The 19500-nt window shown below is 37.8% G+C and overlaps 1 protein-coding gene across 1 annotated transcript; it reads left to right on the top strand.

Annotated features, from left to right (window-relative positions):
* Positions 1 to 244: 244 nt before the first annotated feature.
* Positions 245 to 16182, top strand: si:ch211-137a8.2 (uncharacterized protein LOC777613 homolog). The gene is made up of 12 exons (XM_051958226.1): positions 245 to 296; positions 1096 to 1289; positions 1856 to 2038; positions 2340 to 2474; positions 3348 to 3536; positions 4422 to 4551; positions 4785 to 4901; positions 4988 to 5088; positions 7857 to 8069; positions 13506 to 13649; positions 13937 to 13977; positions 15455 to 16182. Exons 1-12 carry the CDS (start codon positions 245 to 247, stop codon positions 15618 to 15620), a joined length of 1665 nt encoding a protein of 554 aa, XP_051814186.1. The 3' UTR covers positions 15621 to 16182.
* The last annotated feature ends 3318 nt before the right edge of the window (positions 16183 to 19500 follow it).

Below are 19500 nucleotides of genomic sequence, written 5' to 3'. Positions count from 1 at the left end.
GGGACATGGAAGGACATGGAGGGATAGTCTGTAGATGGGGACATGGAAGGACATGGAGGGATAGTCTGTAGATGGGGACATGGAGGGATAGTCTGTAGATGGGGACATGGAGGGATAGTCTGTAGATGGGGACATGGAGGGACATGGAGGGATAGTCTGTAGATGGAGACCTGGAGGGACATGGAGGGATAGTCTGTAGATGGGGACATGGAGGGACATGGAGGGATAGTCTGTAGATGGGGACATGGAGGGCAAGTCTGTAGATGGAGACCTGGAGGGACATGGAGGGCAAGTCTGTAGATGGAGACCTGGAGGGACATGGAGGGTAAGTCTGTAGATGGAGACCTGGAGGGCAAGTCTGTAGATGGAGACAGACTTTAATATCTACTGTTTGATTCAGTCCTCATCTTTGATCTGATCATCTGGGGTGAAGTCATGTTTTATTGACCCTCCATCCACCCTGATCTCCTCTCACCACTCAGTGGGCTTCAGCCAGAAAAAGTCTACCCAATCTTCAACCAGTTAATTGGGGAAAAAATCTCTAATCTGTAGATGAGCTAAATGATCAGACTCGTGTTTTTTTTTTTTGCCTTTTATATGACTTTTTTTTTGCCATCTTTGTGGTGAAATTGCATCTTTTTGAGCAGATTTTTGTGTATTTTGTTGACTTTGAGTCATTATGTGTGGAGTATTGAGTATTTTCTAGCTAATTTTGTGTAATTTTTGTTGCTAAATATCATCTTTTCAAAGTGATTTTGAGTCTTTTTTTTTTTTGCACCCTTTTGCTTGTGGCTTCACGTCTTGTGTTGAGTTGGAGTCTTTCCTGTGATTGTTTTTGGAGAGTTGGAGTATTTCCTTGCTGATCTTCTGTAATTTTTGTTGCCAAATCACATCTTTTTGAGGTGATTTTGAGTCTTTTTGGTGTTTGTTTGTTTTGTTTTTTTTTAATATCCTTGTGATTTCACATGTTTTTATGGTGATTTCTGGCCAATAAATAGTGTAATTTTCGGTATTAAAAAAGTAAAATAATAAAACCATGAGGAATGAATGTAATCATTTAAAGATTAGAGAAGCTTTGGTTTGTTCTGGGTTTAGTTTTTAAGAGTAAAAACATCTATCTTGATCTTTTTTGCATCAGGTTGGACAGGAAGTGGCTTCTCTGGCACGACTTCATGAAGGAACACGCTCACCTGGACGCTTGGCTGCGATTGGCCGAGCAGGCCGTGGCCTCCCCAAGCCCCGCCCACTTCACCTACACCACAGCCAAGGAGGAGCTGAGGAGGTTTGAGGTGAGAAATGAAACTAAAACAACTAGATGTACTGATTCCAGGAGAAATTAGACCCTGTTAACGGGATTGGAATAAGTGATAAGAAGTAAATACTACAAAATAAAATACATTACATATTAAATACTACAAAATAAAAGCCTGTACGCATTAAATACTACAAAATAAAATGTTGCAGATTTTGAATATTACAAAATAAAATACTGCAGACATTAAATATTACAAAATGAAAGCCTGCTGATATTAAATACTATAAAATACATTACATATTAAACACTACAAAATAAAAGCCTGCACACATTAAATACTACAAAATAAAAAGTTGTAGATGTTAAATACTACAAAATAAAATGCTGCCGATTTTGAATATTACAAAATAAAATACTGTAGACATTATTTATTACAAAATAAAAGCCTGCTGATATTAAATACTACAAAATAAGCCTACAGATGTTAAATACTACAAAATAAAATATTGTAGATAGTAAATACTACAAAATAAAACCCTGTCAATGTTAAATATTGCAAAATAAAAGCCTGCACACATTAAATACTATTTCTCCATCCAGAGGCTTCGAAGTGAAGCCGGATCTCGACTCGTCCAGTTGGACAGTTTGACCCGAAGTAACCGAACTTTAACTCGGATGTTTGACGGAGTCATGAGGACTCGTCTGCTGAGTTCAGCCGGAGAATGTGGACGGAGATGGGACGACGTGAACCAGAAGCTGGAGTCCATCACGGCTGGACTGAAGGTCCTAAAAACTGCAGGGTTTCAGCCGATTTTCAGAATTTCTTTGAAGATTTTGGATCTTTTTGTGTTGAATTTTCACAACTACAGACAGAGCACATTTACTGAGTATTGAAGCTGTTCTTAATTATAATATAATAATTTGTACTTTAATGATTTCCTAAAAAGGACTTTAAAGTGGAAAATGTGTGAACTGGAAACCTTTGAATTACTTTTCTGCAGCAGTTTTTTTTTAATTCCTTATGCTTGTAAAGAACAAAAGGAGAATTTACAAACTGAGTTCTACTAAAAACTTTTTCTCTCAGCTGTTAGTTTCAGAGTGGGAGGAGTTTGAAGCTCAGGGGGCGGAGCTTACACTCTGGTTGGCCGACATGGACGTCCGTCTGACTGAGGTGGACCACCTGACAGGAAGTTCCTGTGAAAAGCTGCGACAACTGCAGGTGTGTGGTGATTTTACGTCTTTTTATGGTGATATTGTGTATTTTTGTGATGACTTTGTTTTGTTGTGATTTCATGTCAGTTTTTTGTCACGATTTTGCATCATTGTATAATTAGTTTTGTCTAAATCACATCTTTTTGACATGATTTTCAGTCTTGACAGTTATTTTTCATTCTTTTTTCTGATTTCACATCCTTTTGTTGTGATTTTATGTCTTTCTTGTGATTTTGCATTTTTTGGGGGGGTAAATTTTCAGTAATTTTGCACTGAGTGTCATTTTTGTTGCAAAATCGCCTCTTTTTGTCCTGATTTTGAGTCTTTATATTAATTTACATCTCTCTTTTCTGATTTTACATCCTTTTGTGGTGATTTTGGGTTTTTCATCATGATTTTGCATCTTTGTAGGAATGTCATTTTTGTGGCTAAATCATGTGTTTTTGCGCTGATGAGTATTATGTTGTCTATACTACTGTCAGCAGTGTGTATTGTTGTAGAACGTTGTGTAATTGTTTTCAGGCTTCCAGCAGTGTGTGTGTGTAACGTTGTGTAGTCCCTCCAGCAGTGTGTGTGTAACGTTGTGTAGTCCCTCCAGCAGTGTGTGTGTAACGTTGTGTGTTGTGTAGTCCCTCCAGCAGTGTGTGTGTGTAACCTTGTGTGTTGTTGTGTAGTCCCTCCAGCAGTGTGTGTGTGTGTAAAACGTTGTGTGTTGTTGTGTAGTCCCTCCAGCAGTGTGTGTGTGTAACCTTGTGTTGTTGTGTAGTCCCTCCAGCAGTGTGTGTGCGTGTTGTTGTGTAGTCCCTCCAGCAGTGTGTGTGTGTTGTTGTGTAGTCCCTCCAGCAGTGTGTGTGTGTAACCTTGTGTTGTTGTGTAGTCCCTCCAGCAGTGTGTGTGCGTGAACTCCGCTCGTGTCGGTGCTCTGCTGAGTCGTGGGGAGGATCTAATCCAACGAAGCTCCGCCTCCGGCCAGCAGGTGGAGCTCCGCCTCCTGGAGCTGCTGAGACGCTGCAGCAACGTTTACAACAACATCGCAAGAACACACACACGACTGTTGAGCATGAGACTGGTAGGGAAACAATCACTGTATACACATGACACACTGCAGCTGTTAAATGCTACAAAATAAAATGCGATAGTCACTAGATACTACAAAATAAAATGCAATAGTCACTAGATACTACAAAATAAAATGCAATAGTCACTAGATACTACAAAATAAAATGCAATAGTCACTAAAAAATAAAAGGCAATAGTCATTAAACACTACAAAATAAAATGCTGTCAACAATAAATACTAAAATATAATTGTGCTGATACAAAAACTACAGAATAATACTGTAAATATTAATTATTACTAAAAACTAAAATTTTGTAGATGTTATCTACAAAGGATAGTGTAGTTGCAAAATCTTCCAAAATAAAATATTGCAGATATTAAATGCTACAAAAGGAAATCATGAGGACATACAGTAGCACAAAATTAAATGCTATAAATGTCAGACTATAAAATTAAACACTGTAGATGTTATACACTACAAAATAAAATGCTCTAGTTGCTAAATACTACAAAATAAAATGCTGTAGATGTTGCATACTGCTAAATAAATGTGTAGATGATGAAAGAATTGACAAACGATAACAAATCTAATAAAATTAAACTAAATGTATAAGTACAGCAGACCTCTCTGCACATGCTGACAATCAGTCATCCAGCTGTAAAATCATGGTCCTGGTGGACTCCAGCTCTAGTCAGAGGTCATTAACCACCACATGGTGTCTGTCATGGTGGCCATCTGCTGGCTGAACTCCCACAATGCTCTCTGTTTACTACTTCTAGCAGTTCTACTTCTCCATAAAGGACCTAAATACGTCCTTGTCACTAAATCTCAGCTCTTTCAGAATAACTTCCTGACATGCTGTTTCTCATTCGTAGTCGTTTTTCTCTGTCCAGGTGTTTGAGGACGACTGGATTCTGTCTCAGGCTACAGACTCTGGTTGTCCGTCAGAAAATCCACCAGAAGAAGAGGAAGTGGTTGACAAACATCTCCTGGACCTCCCTGCAACTTCAACACATCCTAAAGGTGAAATCTCAAACATTTCACTCTGAAAGCTTTGTGTTTTTGCTGCAATATTAAGTCCTGTAGTGTAGATTTTTGTCTTTTTGTGTTGTTGATGCATCTAGTTATTTGTGGTGATTTCATGTGTTTTTAGGCATTATAGTGAGTATTTTTGCTGTCCTTTCAAACCTTTTTTTTGTCTTGTTTTTGATGATTCGATGTGATTTCTTATTAATTTGTCTAATCTTTCCCCTCAGACCCTCCGTCCTCTCCTACCCATGAGCACCTGGGGCTGGAGTGGGACCCCTCGGTGGACGTGGGCCGCTCCGTTTCCCGTGACGACGCCGATTCGTCGTACTTCAGCGCCTGTACAGGTGGGGAGGAACCAACCTGAAGGATGTTTACGCTGAACTCCGACCAAAACTGGGTTTAAACCTTCAGCTCTTTGTGCTCGCTGCAGGTCGTTGCCGCGGAGACGGCCTGAAGAGGCGGAGCTACCTCAGCTGCTCCGACTCTCGTTCTGACATCAGCAATGACGTCACAAATCAGGAAGTGGAGCTGGTGAGTGGAATCTGAAGTAAATAAATCAGGGTTTAGACTTAAAAAGAAGGTTTTAGGAGTTTTACAGCTAAAAGAAGACTAAAGGTTAAAGCTAGAGTCCTGACAGCCAATCAGAAGCTGGCTTTAGGTTGCTATGGCTTCCATTTCCTGTAACAGATTTTAGATTGAACTGCAGGCAGTGTTTCAAAGAAAATCCAATCCACTGGATGAATAAAATGAATGCAGCTCAAACAGTGAACAGAGCAGCAGGTTGTTGGAGATACTTCCAGCACAGTGAAACATCTTTCTGTAGATGAGCAGAGTAGATGGATAAAGTTAGAAAAGGTTGAACTAAAAATTGCCCTAAAGGACTCAAACTTGATCACGTAAACATTCCTTCAGTCATTTTAAAATACTTTACATATTTGTTGATTTTGCTTTTTTCTGTCATTTCACATCTTTTGTTGTGATTTTGTCTTTTTTTATGATTTTACAGTGTTGTCATGATTTTCCTTCTTTTTTTGGTGACTTTGTGGTGATTTCTCATTTTTCTGTGGTAATTTCACATCTTTGTGGTGATTTTTGCACCTTTCTGCGGTATCTCTGGTTATTTTTTCCTTCTCATTTTTGCATCTTTTCATGTTGATTTCACATTTTTGCTGTGATTTCATGCTTTTTGGGAGGATTCTTGTCTTTTGTGGTGATTTTACTTATTTTTTGGGTGTTTGAGTATTTTTGTGTTGATTTTATGTTTCTGCTGTCGTTTCACACCTTTTTATGTCGTTTGCTTTTTTTCTGTGTTGAATTCAAACGTTTTGTGGTGATTCTGAGTCTTTTTTAGGATGATCTGACATGATTTCTTGAAATACCACTGCATCAGCTGGTGGTTTTGGATCGTTCCGTGGTGACTTTGTCGCGTTGTTGCGCCTTTTTCTGTTCATGTAGTCTTTTTTTTTTTTTTTTTTTTTTGGCATTTTCTGCTAGAATGTTGTGACCAGCTGAGGGTTAAAGATCTAAAGCTCCGTCTGATGTTGTGGATCTTTAGTGGGATCTGCTCTGAAGACTCTCCGTTGGGTCTAAACCTGAACCCATCCTCGTGGTGTTTTCCTGCTAGCTTCTTGTTTTCTGGCGTTGTGCTGTGACCCAGATGCTGCTCGGCCCAGAGGCTCCGTCTGTCGTTCTGTCTGCAGCTCCACAACAAAAACCATCATCTAAAAACGTCTTTGTGAGCTCTTCTTCTGCTGGTTTATTCATGCAGAACGAGGCAGCAGGAGGAGGAACTGTCTGAATGTTCTGAGTTTGTTGCTCCGACGGTGAACCTGAAGAATAAAAATCTGCTTCCAGACGTCATGTCGTCTGCTTCCTGCTTGCCGATCGTCGTGGTAACGCCGTGATGTCGGTTCTTCCTCCCTCGGGCTCGACTCACCGCTCTGGTTGCTCTTCATTAAATGTCGACCGGCTGACCTCGGACGCAGCATGAATCCAGAACGACAAAGTGCAGCCTGCAGAGCTGCTTCTGTCTGAATCATCCCTGCTGCTGTCCAACGCCAGGAAGATTCATCAGATTCATCCTGGACCCGTCAGTCCATTAGCTGCTCATCATCTGCACAATATGCAGCATTTTTGGCAGAATGTATTAAATTATCAGTTTCTATGAAAATTAAACCAGCCTTGAAAAACTTCAAATTTTGCCGTTTTCTTCACATAAATTGTCAAAATGACACCATTTAGGAGCCAAATCAAACTAAGAACTCCTAATTTTAATTTTCCTCTTTGTAAATGTGTGAAAAAACACAGTTCTGTTTGGAAAATGAACCAAATCTGAAGTTGAAATTGAGCAATTTTATCAAAATCACTGTATTCTGCACGCCTGATCACAAAGTTTTCCAGAACCAAACAGTTTTATCAGTTTCACTCTGCAAAAAAATCACAACATGCATCATTTTACGCAGAATTATCAGTTTCAATTCACTTGTTTTAGTTTATTTCTATGAAAATCAAACCAGACTGACTGTTTTCTTCTCCTAAATTTCATGAAAACTTTTTCTCTGAGAAACCTTTCTACTTGTTGTTCAGTTTACTTGTTTGGTGGCATTTTTGTGTTGATTGTCTTTTTGTTTTCATTTTTGCGTAATTTGTGTGGATTTCACATCTTTGTCATTTTAAACTTTTCTGTTTTGTCTTTCTATGACCTTTTTGTGTTTTTTTTTGTTGTCTTGATTGCATATGTTTTGCAGTGATTTTGTCTTTTTTTTTATTTTTTAGTGAATTTCTGTCTTTTTGTGGTGATTTTGCATCTTGTTGTTTTTACTTGTCATTGTGGGGATTTTACGCCTCTTTGTTGGGATTTTTCCTCCAGTGGTTGTTTCTGTCAGGTTTGGTGTTCAGTAAAGTGCAGAAAACTGTCACAAAAACATTTATATTATAAAAAATCATTTAAAGCTGATTTATTTATTTTATTTTATTTTTTTTTGTTCTGGAATTAAAAAAAAAATTCCTCTTTAAAAAAAACTTTTCTACTTGTAGAAAAAGTCAAAAATATTAAGATGTCCTGAAACTACCGCTGGTCGTGTTTCTTTAAAAGTTCGTCTTCAGAACTCAGATTTTAAAATGATCTTGAAGTTTTGCAAACGAGAACGTAATCAAAAAGTCCAGCATGTTTTGGAAAGTAAACCTGCAAAACCCCTTAAAAAGGTCCTTTAAAAGCACATTTCATCTGTAGTGTTAAACATCCACACTGTGAATGTAAACAGAGGATGCTTTAAAATCTAATTCTTATTTACCTCCAGGGTTGGGAGAGTTGGCCCGACCACTCCCGTTCATTCTCACCTGTCGCCACCGGAAAGGACCAATGGACGACCTCGACTCCCGACAGGCAGAGCAGCGAGCCAATCTGCTTCGATGGAGGCCGAGTGAAGGCGTGGCTTAGAGTCCAGAGCTCCGCCCCCTCAGGACGTCCTTCCTGTTCTAAAGCTGTGCAGACCAAAGAGGAGAAGGTGGAGGTGAGTTACCAGCTGGACAGGTGACGTTATTTAAAAAAAAACCCTGCAGAAGAAAACCCCTCAGACGGCAGAGGCTCTTTTTCTGCAGCACTGAGTCTCTTTTTACACGAAAAATGGCATTTATGAGCTCCAACAGCCAATAAATCTGTTGTGAAATTAGACCCTTTACCTTCCATTAGACTTAAAATAATCACCTGCTGCCTGAGTTTCCTGTTTTCTTTTAGATAAACAGACATTTTTGCTTTAAACTAGTGCAGAAATGGGACAAATGGGGCATAAAAATTCACCAGAAAGCAAGAAATGAAGTGTTTGACGCTCAAAATAGAACATTTTTCATCTTTAGATCTTGAAATTTCAATCAAAACAAATTAAGTTGAATAAAAAAGGGGAGTAGAAGTGGCGTGTGCACGTTGCTGTCGTCAATTTAAAGCTATTTTTCTGTTGCTGCAGGTTTGATTAAATGCGTGGTTGTGAATAACGACGGCTCATTGATGATTAAACTGCAGAGGGATCATCTGTTGCAGGATTTATTTCTGAACCAAACTCCTCTTCTTAAACCCGACTGCAGATTTTAGGAGGGGATTCGTCTCCTGCAGCTCCGACTTTATCCCGATGCAAATCTATGCAGCGAGCAGCAGGTGACATTAACATGAAATATTCATCACTTCCTGATCTTTGCTTTACTGTCAATGACACCAACAATTATGTCCTCAGAGCAGTGATTCCAACCAGGGAGACTAAAACTCTGTCTAGTAGTTTCTGCAGGAGGAGGTGGAAAAAAATGAGCTCAAATGATCTGAAAAGACAGAAATTACAATTTAATTTAAAAAACTAAATGGACCTGAAGAGGTCTGAGCAGAAAAATGAACAGAAATCCAAATGGAAAGCAAAAACAATTAAAATGATGCTGGTGAAAATCTGATTAAATGGTCAAAGTGGCGACACTAACATGTCTGCAGCTGAAATTATTCGGTAATAATAGAGATTAACAGTCTGCAAGTAAAACTCTTTGCTAAAAGTAGAGATAAACGACCGAAAATAGTCGGGCTAACAGTTGAAATCTTTATCTACATTTTAGCTAACATTTTCTATTTTATTATCCACATTTTCAGCCTTAAACTTTAGTTCAGTTAGCTTTGGATGAGCCAATTAGATTGAGTTGTAAAATAATTGACAAATGGTTGAATTTGTTAGCTAGAATTTGGAACAAGTACTTAGAAAATATTAGCTGAATATAAGTTAGAAGTCGCTAGAAGTATGAACAGACAGTTGTTAAATAAAAATATGGGTGAACAATTAAATTTTTTTCTGCTAAAAATGCAGCTAACAGTAAGATTACATCAAAGTATGGCTAGTAGTTAGCAAACAGTCTGGAATAACAGTTGAAATGGTGAGCTAAAATAGCTAGCTCAAAGTACAGATAAACAGCAAGTGGATGGATAAACAATTTAACACTAGATTACAGATAAATAAAATTGTTAGCTAAAAATAACAAACTTGAAATGGCTAGCTAAACAGAAGTTATTAGCTGAAAATATAGCGTTGCTAGCTAATAATACGATTCAACACTTGAAACTTAGCTAGAAGTGGATTCTCATCGACAATTAGTATACTAAAGTATAGATAAACAATCAGAAATAGTTAGCTACAAATATGGATACAGTAGTAACAGTTAGCTAAAAGTGTGGGTAAACAGTTGTTTGCTAACAGTAGGATTTAGATAAACTAAATTAAATGTTAGCTATAAAACAAAACAGAATAAATTATTAGCTTAAAGTCTGGCTAGTAGTTGAAACTGTCAACAGTACAGATTAACAGTTGAAACTGTTAGCTAGAAGAGGATAAACGGCTAAAACAGCTGATTAAATGTATGCTAACTCTGAAAGGTGTTACTGATAAATAATTGGAAATTGTTTGCTAAAAGTTTGGATAAATAATTGGATTTTTTAAGCTAAAACAGGAGGCTAGAAAACCACTGATTTAAAGAATAACTTTAATTTACTTTAGCCTGCTGGGTAGTGTTAACTTTTCACCACACATTTTTGAAATTCGGTTCAGCTCTGTAAAAAATAGGTTTTGATTTTATGAGCAGCTAAACATTTGTGAGGTGTTTGTTTTTGTTGTTAAAAACATCGTCCAAAACTACCTTAAAACACAATACTCTCCTCTAAAACCACAGACTAACAGCAGCCTTACTGTCTTTACTTGTTGCTGATCTTGTGTTGTGAGGAGTTCAGTCTTAACATTGAACACGTGGCATCACATGAACATCATCTGTGGAGTTTCTGTTTAAAACCTCCTGATACGAATCTCCAGGAATTCACTTGGTCACGCTCCCAAACTCAGAATGAACGGCCGACCTTGTGGGCAGCAGCTCCTCTCTGGAAGGACATGAATGACTGAACGACTGCTGGGAATGAACACGTCATGTCTGCTTGGCTTTGGCTTTTCCAGCTGTTCTGATCACTCATGATTGGACGTCTTTCAGGAATAAAAGTGTCTTTGGTGATTTGTCAGGTCAAAAAGTCAAGTTTAGAGTGTTTGAACTTTTAATCGCTCCACTTGGTGTTTAAAACTGTAAATTATAATCACTGTTGCAAATCTAGCATATAAGCTGCTAATTATATGCTGTCCTGATTGATGCTGACTTGATTTAACATGTAAACACCGATCGGGGGTCAGGAATCACCACAGAAAGCTTTGTCATTGCGCCCTTTACTAGCTAAACCACCACAATTCTTGCTAATAGCACATGTTAGCCTCTTTTAGTCGCTAGTGTAGTAAACGGTAAGAAACTTTAAATAACGCCAACTGGTGTTTATAAATACTGTTGGAAATGCTAGCTTATTTAGCATCACAAACACTAATGCTAATACATTCTGATATTAAAACGTTCACTAGTAGTGGTTCGTGAAAGAAACGAAGATGTTGTGAATTTGAATTATAAATTTAAAAAGTGCACCACTGTTGATCAATAATCTGTTAATTTATCATCCAAATTAAGAACAGATTTGCTGAGGTCATCATTTTAATACACACTGCAGAAACGGCTGTTCCATATGCTAGTTTGATACAGAAACACTATCCTAATTGAGCCAGACTTCATTTAATACATGAACACTGCTCAGAAATCTTTAATCACCACATAAAACTGTCATGGTGCCCCTTTACTAGCTAATTGATTCCAACTTGATTAAATGTGTGGGCGGTAATCAGAAGTCATTGAGCATCAAAGAAGACTTTGTCATGGTGCCCCTTTACTAGCTAAACCCCTACAATGCCAGTAGACTTGGTCACTAGTGCAGTGAACAGTAAGAATCTTTTAATAACTCCAGCTTGTTTATAAATGTATGTACAGAAAAACTGATTTTCGTGTAAGTTAGAACTCTGGCGAAAATGTAAACAAAGTTGTTCCGTGCATCACGATATCGATCAGTTCTTCGGAAAAGTCTTGAATGTCAATGACCGTCATACTTATATGAATCACTTTACAAAAAGATAACAGAATATGTTGCACTGTTTTTATAACTTGAGCGTTTTATTCTATCTACTTTCACTTCCATGGAGACAGCTTTCCTTTTCTTCCAGCATCAGAAGAGTCTGACTTGCGCTGGGAGCCGTAATGAAGGACAAAAACTTAGTGACTGTAGCACAATCCAAGGTGGAGTACAACCAGAGAATGGAAACAAAGCTGTCTGACAGCACTGCGGGACGACGTATTCATCCACTCATCAGCTAGTTCCACCTAACCAGTTCCGACATAACGACGAAACGCTGTAGGTTGAGGACATCGTAAACGGAGGACCTCCTGTAAGAGGCTCCACCCGGTGATGCAACCCGGTACTACAGCTGATCTACGATACTTGAAGTGTGTATCATCTCGGAAAGCAGTATTGGCCGACACTAAATGTGCAATTTCTCAGGTCGAGGGCAACAAAATTTGATCAGACATCCTTAGTTGCATCCTCAAAAGCACACAGATTTGCATAGTGCTCACTCACTGATTTCCCTCCACTGCTGTCCACAAGGTCACTAGAACAGTTTATTCGGACGCCAGAGTTAAAGTCCTCTGTCATTCATAATCATCAGCCTTTATTTTCTCTGCTCTGAATTCTCACAATCCTCCCCCTTTTGTAAAGATGGATTCCTGGATAACCGTCCTCTAACCCTGTTTCTGTCTCCATTAGACTCCATCGGCCTCAGCCTTCATTTCCTCTCCCGCTGCCTCATTACTGGGCGAAGCGTCTATTTATTCTCCTCGTCCTCCGTCCCGTCCGTCGCTCTCCGGGCCGCCGAATGAATCCATAAAGTCTTGATTTATGTTTCTAGTCTGGCTGCACTTTAACTGTCGCCATAAAAACAGGGGAGAAACAATCCCTCTTCCCTTCCTTCCTCTTTACTTCCTCCTTCCCTCCTCTGGGTTTGGACTTCAGATAACTGCGGACAGGAAATAGAAGCCATAAAGACGAGGAATTGCCAGAGACAAAGAAGAAAAGTTTGTAAATGAGTTTTTCAGGGTCAAATCTGATGACAAAGTGTGCATGTAATTGTAATCTCAGCTTTTTTTTTTTTTGGGTTCTTGCATTTGCGATATACGAGTTTGATTGAAAATGTTTGTGCGTAATGGCATCGGCGCTCTTTAATGGAGGTTCATTACCGACAAGACTATCGAGCGAGCAGCAAAACAAATGCGGCAGAAATTAACCTGTGAGTCCACATCTGAGAGCAGCGAAGGGGAGAATCGGGAGTTTAATCAATGTTTCAGAGCAGCTCGTGTACAAACTCGGACTGAGAGCAGAACAAACTGTGTTGAATCTGAATTTCAAGCATCACTCAGACACAACGTGAAGTTAAAGTCAAGTCTGGAACGTTTCCACAGAAAATCTGCTGACTTCAATGCTGTAGGTCACGTCCCAAACAGATGCGATGTGCCAACTGTGGGCAGACTGTAAAGCGCAGTTTTTATTTTTTAAAGCAGAGTAGTGTAATAAAAGTCCCAACACTTTTTATTGAACTTCTCTCAATGTGTACAAAATCTACTAAAATATAGTAAAACTTGAGATCTCCATCTTCAGTTGAGTTGCCACAGAAAACAAAAGCAGCTCCGGATATATGAAATCACAATGAGGGATGTCCGTGGCAACGAACTTTTCTGCCACAACCACAGAATCTGTCAAATTTTAAGCCTTAATATAATTCAGAAAGGTTGAGTTCAAGTTCATAGCAGCAATTCACAACAAATGGCAGCATGTGAAGTCAAGGAACTTCACATGGTAAGATGAAGACCTTAAAACTGTACGCAGAAACACATCTGTATGTAATCTGGGAAAAACATCTGGAGAAAATGGTGAAATTTTAAACTAAAGATGTCAAAAATCTTCATTTTGCAGGTTGATTTGAAGACTTCTAAAATGTCTTTGCTGTTCTGTGTTCCAGTGTTTCCTGGACGGAAGTTACCTCGACAACCAGCTCAATCCCCAACGCTGCCATGACAACACACAGGTGCTCTTTCCTGACCCCGCCCCTTTCCTGTCACATGACCCGAGAGTCAAAGCCTCCTCTGATTGGTCAGTCGTTCAGGTGAGCCGGTTGTCTTGGTTTTTGATGATAATCAGGAGAGATTTTGTTGTTTGATTTGTTTTGGGTTATTTAATTTGTAAGTGTCAAAAATGAACATTGTGTTTTATTGATGGAAAACGATGCACACTGAACCGTAAAATAAGTACTAGTAATGAGAAACAGCGTCAACGATGCCCTAGAGGGGGAAAGCAAACCGAGCAGGCGGGTGATCTTAGATAAAATATTCATGAGAAAGTTGGAGTTGTTGCCTGAAACCACAGCGGATTAACAGCTGCTCTGTTCTGCAGGCCGAAGAAGAACCGTCCTGCTGGGAAGAAACCGAACAAAGGTGAGAGAACTCCGAAGCCCCGAGAGATGCAGCGATAAAAGATGTAATCTGCAGGATAGTTCCAAAACGGAGAGATAAAAGCAGCAGCGACCTTTATGTTTACCGAGAGGAAACTGGTAGAACAAATCAGAGGATTGGACCAAACAGAAGAAAGTCTGCTGTGAAATGTAGCATTTAAGGACAGAAAGAAGACAAAATAAACTTATCTTTAGTGGAGCAGATATTTGTTGAACTGGTTTCAATATTGATGTAAAATAATCTCAGTTCTTCGTTGTTTGTGGATTTTAGTTCACAGAAAAGTCGAATCTGTGTTTGGACCAAAACTGGAGTCAACACTTTATAAAATCTTTCAGGAAATGTCCCTAAATGTTTTAAATAATTAGATTTTTCATTGTTTATTAGACTTTCATTGAATTCTTTTAAAAAGCAGCTCCCTAGAAAATAAACAAGCAGCTCATTCTCAACCAAACTCTGAGAACTGTCATCTATTTAATCCAATTACTGTGTTTTTCTCAGAAAACCGGGGTTTATTATGGAGCTAAAGATTACCATTTCATTACTTTAATAAAGCTCTAAATGCTTTTAAAAACTTTCTGTACAATGTTGAAGTTATTTATTGTCGAGGAGCAGATGGATATCTAATTTAAGTTTCAAAATCAGCAGAAAAATTCCCAACTATTACTCTACTACTGCAACAAACGTTCAGAAAAAAGTGATAAATCGACTGTATTGGTTCAAAAAACGGATAAAAACTAAACGCCTGTCAACTTTTGTGCAGAGAATTTAAAACCAGAACTTTCAAATGGTTCTCAAAGTCTGAAATCAGAAGATTGAGTCGCATTTGCAAGTTTTTTTTTTTTTAGTTAAAATGCTTTGATCAAAAATATATTTTAAGATAAATGTGAGTAAACAATTCCTCACACCTGGTCTAATAAAGTTCTCCAAAAATAAGTACAATGCAACAACCGCAGCTCTAATCAAGAGTAAAAATCACACGTTTAGATCTTATTAGAGCTCGTAAAATAAATGTTTTTTAGCCTGGTCAAACTTTCCTCACATCAGGTTCTACTGATGTTAGAGCCTCAACAGGTGGAGAAATGTGGACCACAGACTGGATTTTAGTAGAAATATGGATCCATCCGTAGACGAACACTTACAGGAGCTTCATAGAGACACTAGACCAGCCTGGATTGAAGATTTTCTATGTTTCTTTCATTCTGGAAATTCTTTCTGAACATTTTTGGGCAAATTCCCAGTCATTGTGGACAGGTTTTGAGTCATTCCAAGTAAATTATGAGAAATTAGGACAAGTTGGAAGTCCTTTGGGGTGATTTTTTTTTTTTTATATAATTTTGGACATTTTTCTTTAGATTTTGGACAAGTTTCAAGTCAAAACAACTCCTGTAAGACTTTAACTGTCATTTATTCTGAAAATTTAGAAGTGTTAAAGCTAACCTCCACTTCCTGTTTCCTCCAGGAGGCCCCGGTCCTCCTGGTTCCATCCGGCCCTCCTCTCCGTCCTCCTGGTCCTGCTGGCCAGTCTGATCTGGATCCTCCTGAATCCTCCGTGTCACCGTAGCAACCGGATGCAGCGCAGCTTCCACCTGATGCTGAGATACGTCAACGGGCCGCCGCCGACCTGAAACCGACCAGAGTCAGAACCGCTAAAGTCCGACTCAAACAGCAGAATCTGACATAAATCTGCAGGATTATAAAGTTTCTAGATTTAATTTCCATCTCCGTCCACGTCGCCAACAACAAAATAAGCTCAAGTTAAAAAATTAAACTCAGGATCAGGATTGCTTTACAGCAACTCCTGTTTAAATGCCTGCTTTTTTCAATTCTAATGACTAAAAAGCACCAAAAGTACTTTTTTTTTTTTTTTTTTAAAGAAGAAAGGAGTATTTTTCAAGTAAATTCAGACAGTTGTGAGTTTTTCTACTGTTTGTCACTTTTCAGATTCCTGTAGCAGCATCAAAACAAAACAACTTTATTTTCTGTTAGATAACGCTGAAAAAATCTCATGTTCGTATTTCTTAAAAAATCTGCAGGATTATAAAGTTTCCAGATCTAATTTCCATCTCTATCCACATCGCCAACAACAAAATAAGCTCACGTTTAAAAAAATAAGCCTGTTTAGATGCCTGCTAATGACAAAAAAATCCATTTTTAAGAAGAAAGGAGTGCTTTTCAAGTACATTCAGACAATTGAGTTTTTCTATTTGTGTCACTTTTCATATTCCTGAAGAGTTTTTTTTTTTTGTTTTTTTTTAACTTATTCTCACTCCTAGTTTAATAAATCCTCCAAAACTAAGCCCACTGCAACCTCTAAGTGTAACAATCTTATCTTTTTGTACAGATTCATTCTCTGGTGCTTTCTAGGGCAGATTATCTGACTTAAAGCTGAAATATTCTCCTCATGTTGGCATTATTTTTAAAGGAAAAACACCAATAATGACTCACTACCTTCCACAGTTTATTTCCTGGAAACACAAACGACGTCTCAGATGAGTAGATTCTAGCATTTTGCAGCAATTCTCACTATAAAAACAACATTTTAGCAGCTGTTAAAACCAGCTGCTGGCTCCGAATCTGCACAAAAGAACAAAATCTGTCAGCAGCTGGAATAAACCAAGCAGTTATTAAAGTATGAGCACCTATAAGCAGCTAATGCATGAAAACTGGAGGTTTATTTGCTAAAAATGCTGATTTTAATTATTGGTTTAGTGATATTTTTAAAGACTAAAAGCTAAATAAAGTGGGAAACAAAGCTAGAAATCTGAAAAGCACTAACACCAGATCAATTATTGTCAGATATGTGAATAAACTCCTTAGTGTATTTGAGTTCCAGTTTCTGACTTTTAAATCAACGCAGTACAGAAATAACTGTACTATTAATTAGGAACTATTAACAGCAAGTGTCTGAATCTGTATTTACTCAGATTTATGCCTCAAACATCACAAATCTGCAGCAGAATCTGTTAACTGAAGAGAAAATGTCTGATTTGGTTGTTTATAAAAACATTTAAGTCGTCAAATTTTCTTCCCTTTAGCTTGTTTTTCCAGGAAGTGAAGGTTTATCGTGTTGTGAGGCAAAATATTTGGAAGAATTTACAGTTTTTGCTGATAAATTGCTAAAAACTGTTTATTTGGGGCTGAAAAAACTGCCAGAAGTCATATTATCATGTAAAAAGTTTATTAAAGCAGAGTAGAAGATTTAAATCCTGCCTTTGTAGCCTTAAAGTGCTAACTGTGCTAATGTACCAGTGCAGCTAGCGCGCTAACTTTACGCTCCTGTAGGACTTTAACTGCTGTTTATTTTGGACATTTAAAGTATTTAGTGTTTAATGTGAACCCCTGCCTGTCTTGTTTCTTCATCAAAGCTCTTTTATTTATCATTTAATGGGATCTTTAGTAAAAAAATGTTTATTCAAACTTTAAAGAAATGATACTAACGCTACAGTCATGCTAACGCTTTCTGTACCACATCGGTGCTTTAGATTTGTGTTTTGATGGATACCTGCTGGTTTCTGATTATTCCAGCTTGAAGAGACAAAACTTTATCAACATTTTGGCCTTTTGTCCACACAGAAATGTGGTTTTATGTGACTGAAAATGGAGATCTTTGAAACGCTATCGTCACGGTCGACATGTAGACGCCTACGTTTGATTCCTGATGTAAAAATATGTGACTCTACAACAGAAAAACTAACATGAATGTTCACCTATGAGGTGCTGATCAACATCAAAAACTAGATTTAAACGTAGTCGTCGTCCCTGTTAAAGTGGTGGGGTTGTAAGATAAGATAATCCTTTATTATTTATTGTGCAGCGATACTTGGCTCCCAGCGCTCCTGCAACACCCAACTTCAAATTTCAAAACTCATGACTCCATATCGTGTAAATGTGGGGGAAAAAATACTAATAAACTGGTTTGAAATAACGACAAAAAGTTGTCAAAAATTCCAAAGGTTTGTCCAAATGGCTCCAAATTATTCCAAAATTAGTCAAAATTTGGTTTTCAAATCTAAAATAACTCGAATTTGTCTGAAGTTAACCAACCAACTGTTCAGAATGATTCCAATTTGACCAAAATGACCATGAATTTGTCCAAAATGAATCAAAATTTGTCCAAGAAAACGAACCCTTTAGCAGAAGTTTGTGTCGACAGTTGAAGTCTGGGGAGGAATTCATGAAGTAAATATAATAATAAATAATTTAAAACAATATTGACAGACTAACGTGTCCAAAATCACTCAACATTTTAACTAAAATATCAAAAACTCAAAGTTGTCCAAACTCACTTCAGTTAAACTCTCCAGACAGTAGAACTGTTCGCTGACATCAGCCCGTAAAGAAACAGAACACTTTGAAGAAAGCAAACAAATTTACCAAAAGGACGACGATTTGTCCAAAATTATTCAATGTTTGTCTGAAATAAACAAAAATTAACCAACATAACTCCAAATGTGTCCAAAATGACTTCATATTTTTAGCAAAAACTTGTTCAGAACGACTCCAAACTGTCCAAAATGACTCTTAAAATTTTCCAGAGATGAGATAAACTTGCTGAATGTGCTGCAGGAGCACTGGGAGCCGAGCATCGCTGCACGACGAGGCCGTTTCTAATCACATGCAGCCAAATGTAAATGATTTTAGCTTTATTAGCCTCAATCTTCGATCTCTGAGCCTTCAGGTTGATTTTTACAGAAACCAGAGGTTCCATTAGTGAGTTATTTGGTCCCTAAAGGTCTCAGATGTTCAGACGTTTCTTCAGCATGTTTGGAGTTTAAAGCAGAAGTTGTGACCTGCAGACGTCCAGATAAGCGACATTTATTGAATCCAAACACGCCTGCAGCTGTTTGAGGACAGAAATCTGAGCTTTAAACTGATGTTATGACAGAAGTGTCGATGTTTGACTGATTCCTACTGAACCGTCCACGTTTCTACCAGCTTTGATACAGCTCAGTTCATCTGTGGTTTATTGAAGCTTTGACTGGATGAACTTTCCTCAGATTTCAGTCCGACGTCCTGAGATTCAGTGTTTTAAAGCTGGAACTTATTTCTGAAACATTTCACTTTTTGTAGTTTTGATTCAGTCCTTGTTTCATATTTCAGAAATGAATCCAATCAGATGCTTTTTGTACGAGTTTGAAAATAAATAAAATTAATTGTTTACGAGTTTCTTTTTGTCTCGATGTTTTTTTTCAGAAATTTCAGTGTAAATTTAACCATTTGACCCTTTAAACACACTTGAAATATGTTTTTGTGTTGATTTATCATCTTTCTGTGGTAATTTTTAGCATTTTTGTGTGCTTCATGGTGATTTTTAGGTCTTTCTGTGGTAATTTACCATAATTTTGTTGTTTTTAGCATCATTTTGACGATTATTTGCATTTTTGAATCTTTTTGTGGCATTTTACATTCCTTTTGGTTTGATTTAGCATCTTTTTTTGTGGTAATTTTACATTTGAAGGTGATTAAATCCAACTCTTCAGATGAAAACATTAATTATGGTTTCCA

Source organism: Acanthochromis polyacanthus, chromosome 13 (assembly GCF_021347895.1).
Source record: "Acanthochromis polyacanthus isolate Apoly-LR-REF ecotype Palm Island chromosome 13, KAUST_Apoly_ChrSc, whole genome shotgun sequence".
NCBI lineage: Eukaryota > Metazoa > Chordata > Actinopteri > Pomacentridae > Acanthochromis > Acanthochromis polyacanthus.
The sequence above is the reverse complement of the archived record's forward strand: the minus strand, read 5'-3'. Positions and strand labels throughout refer to the sequence as shown.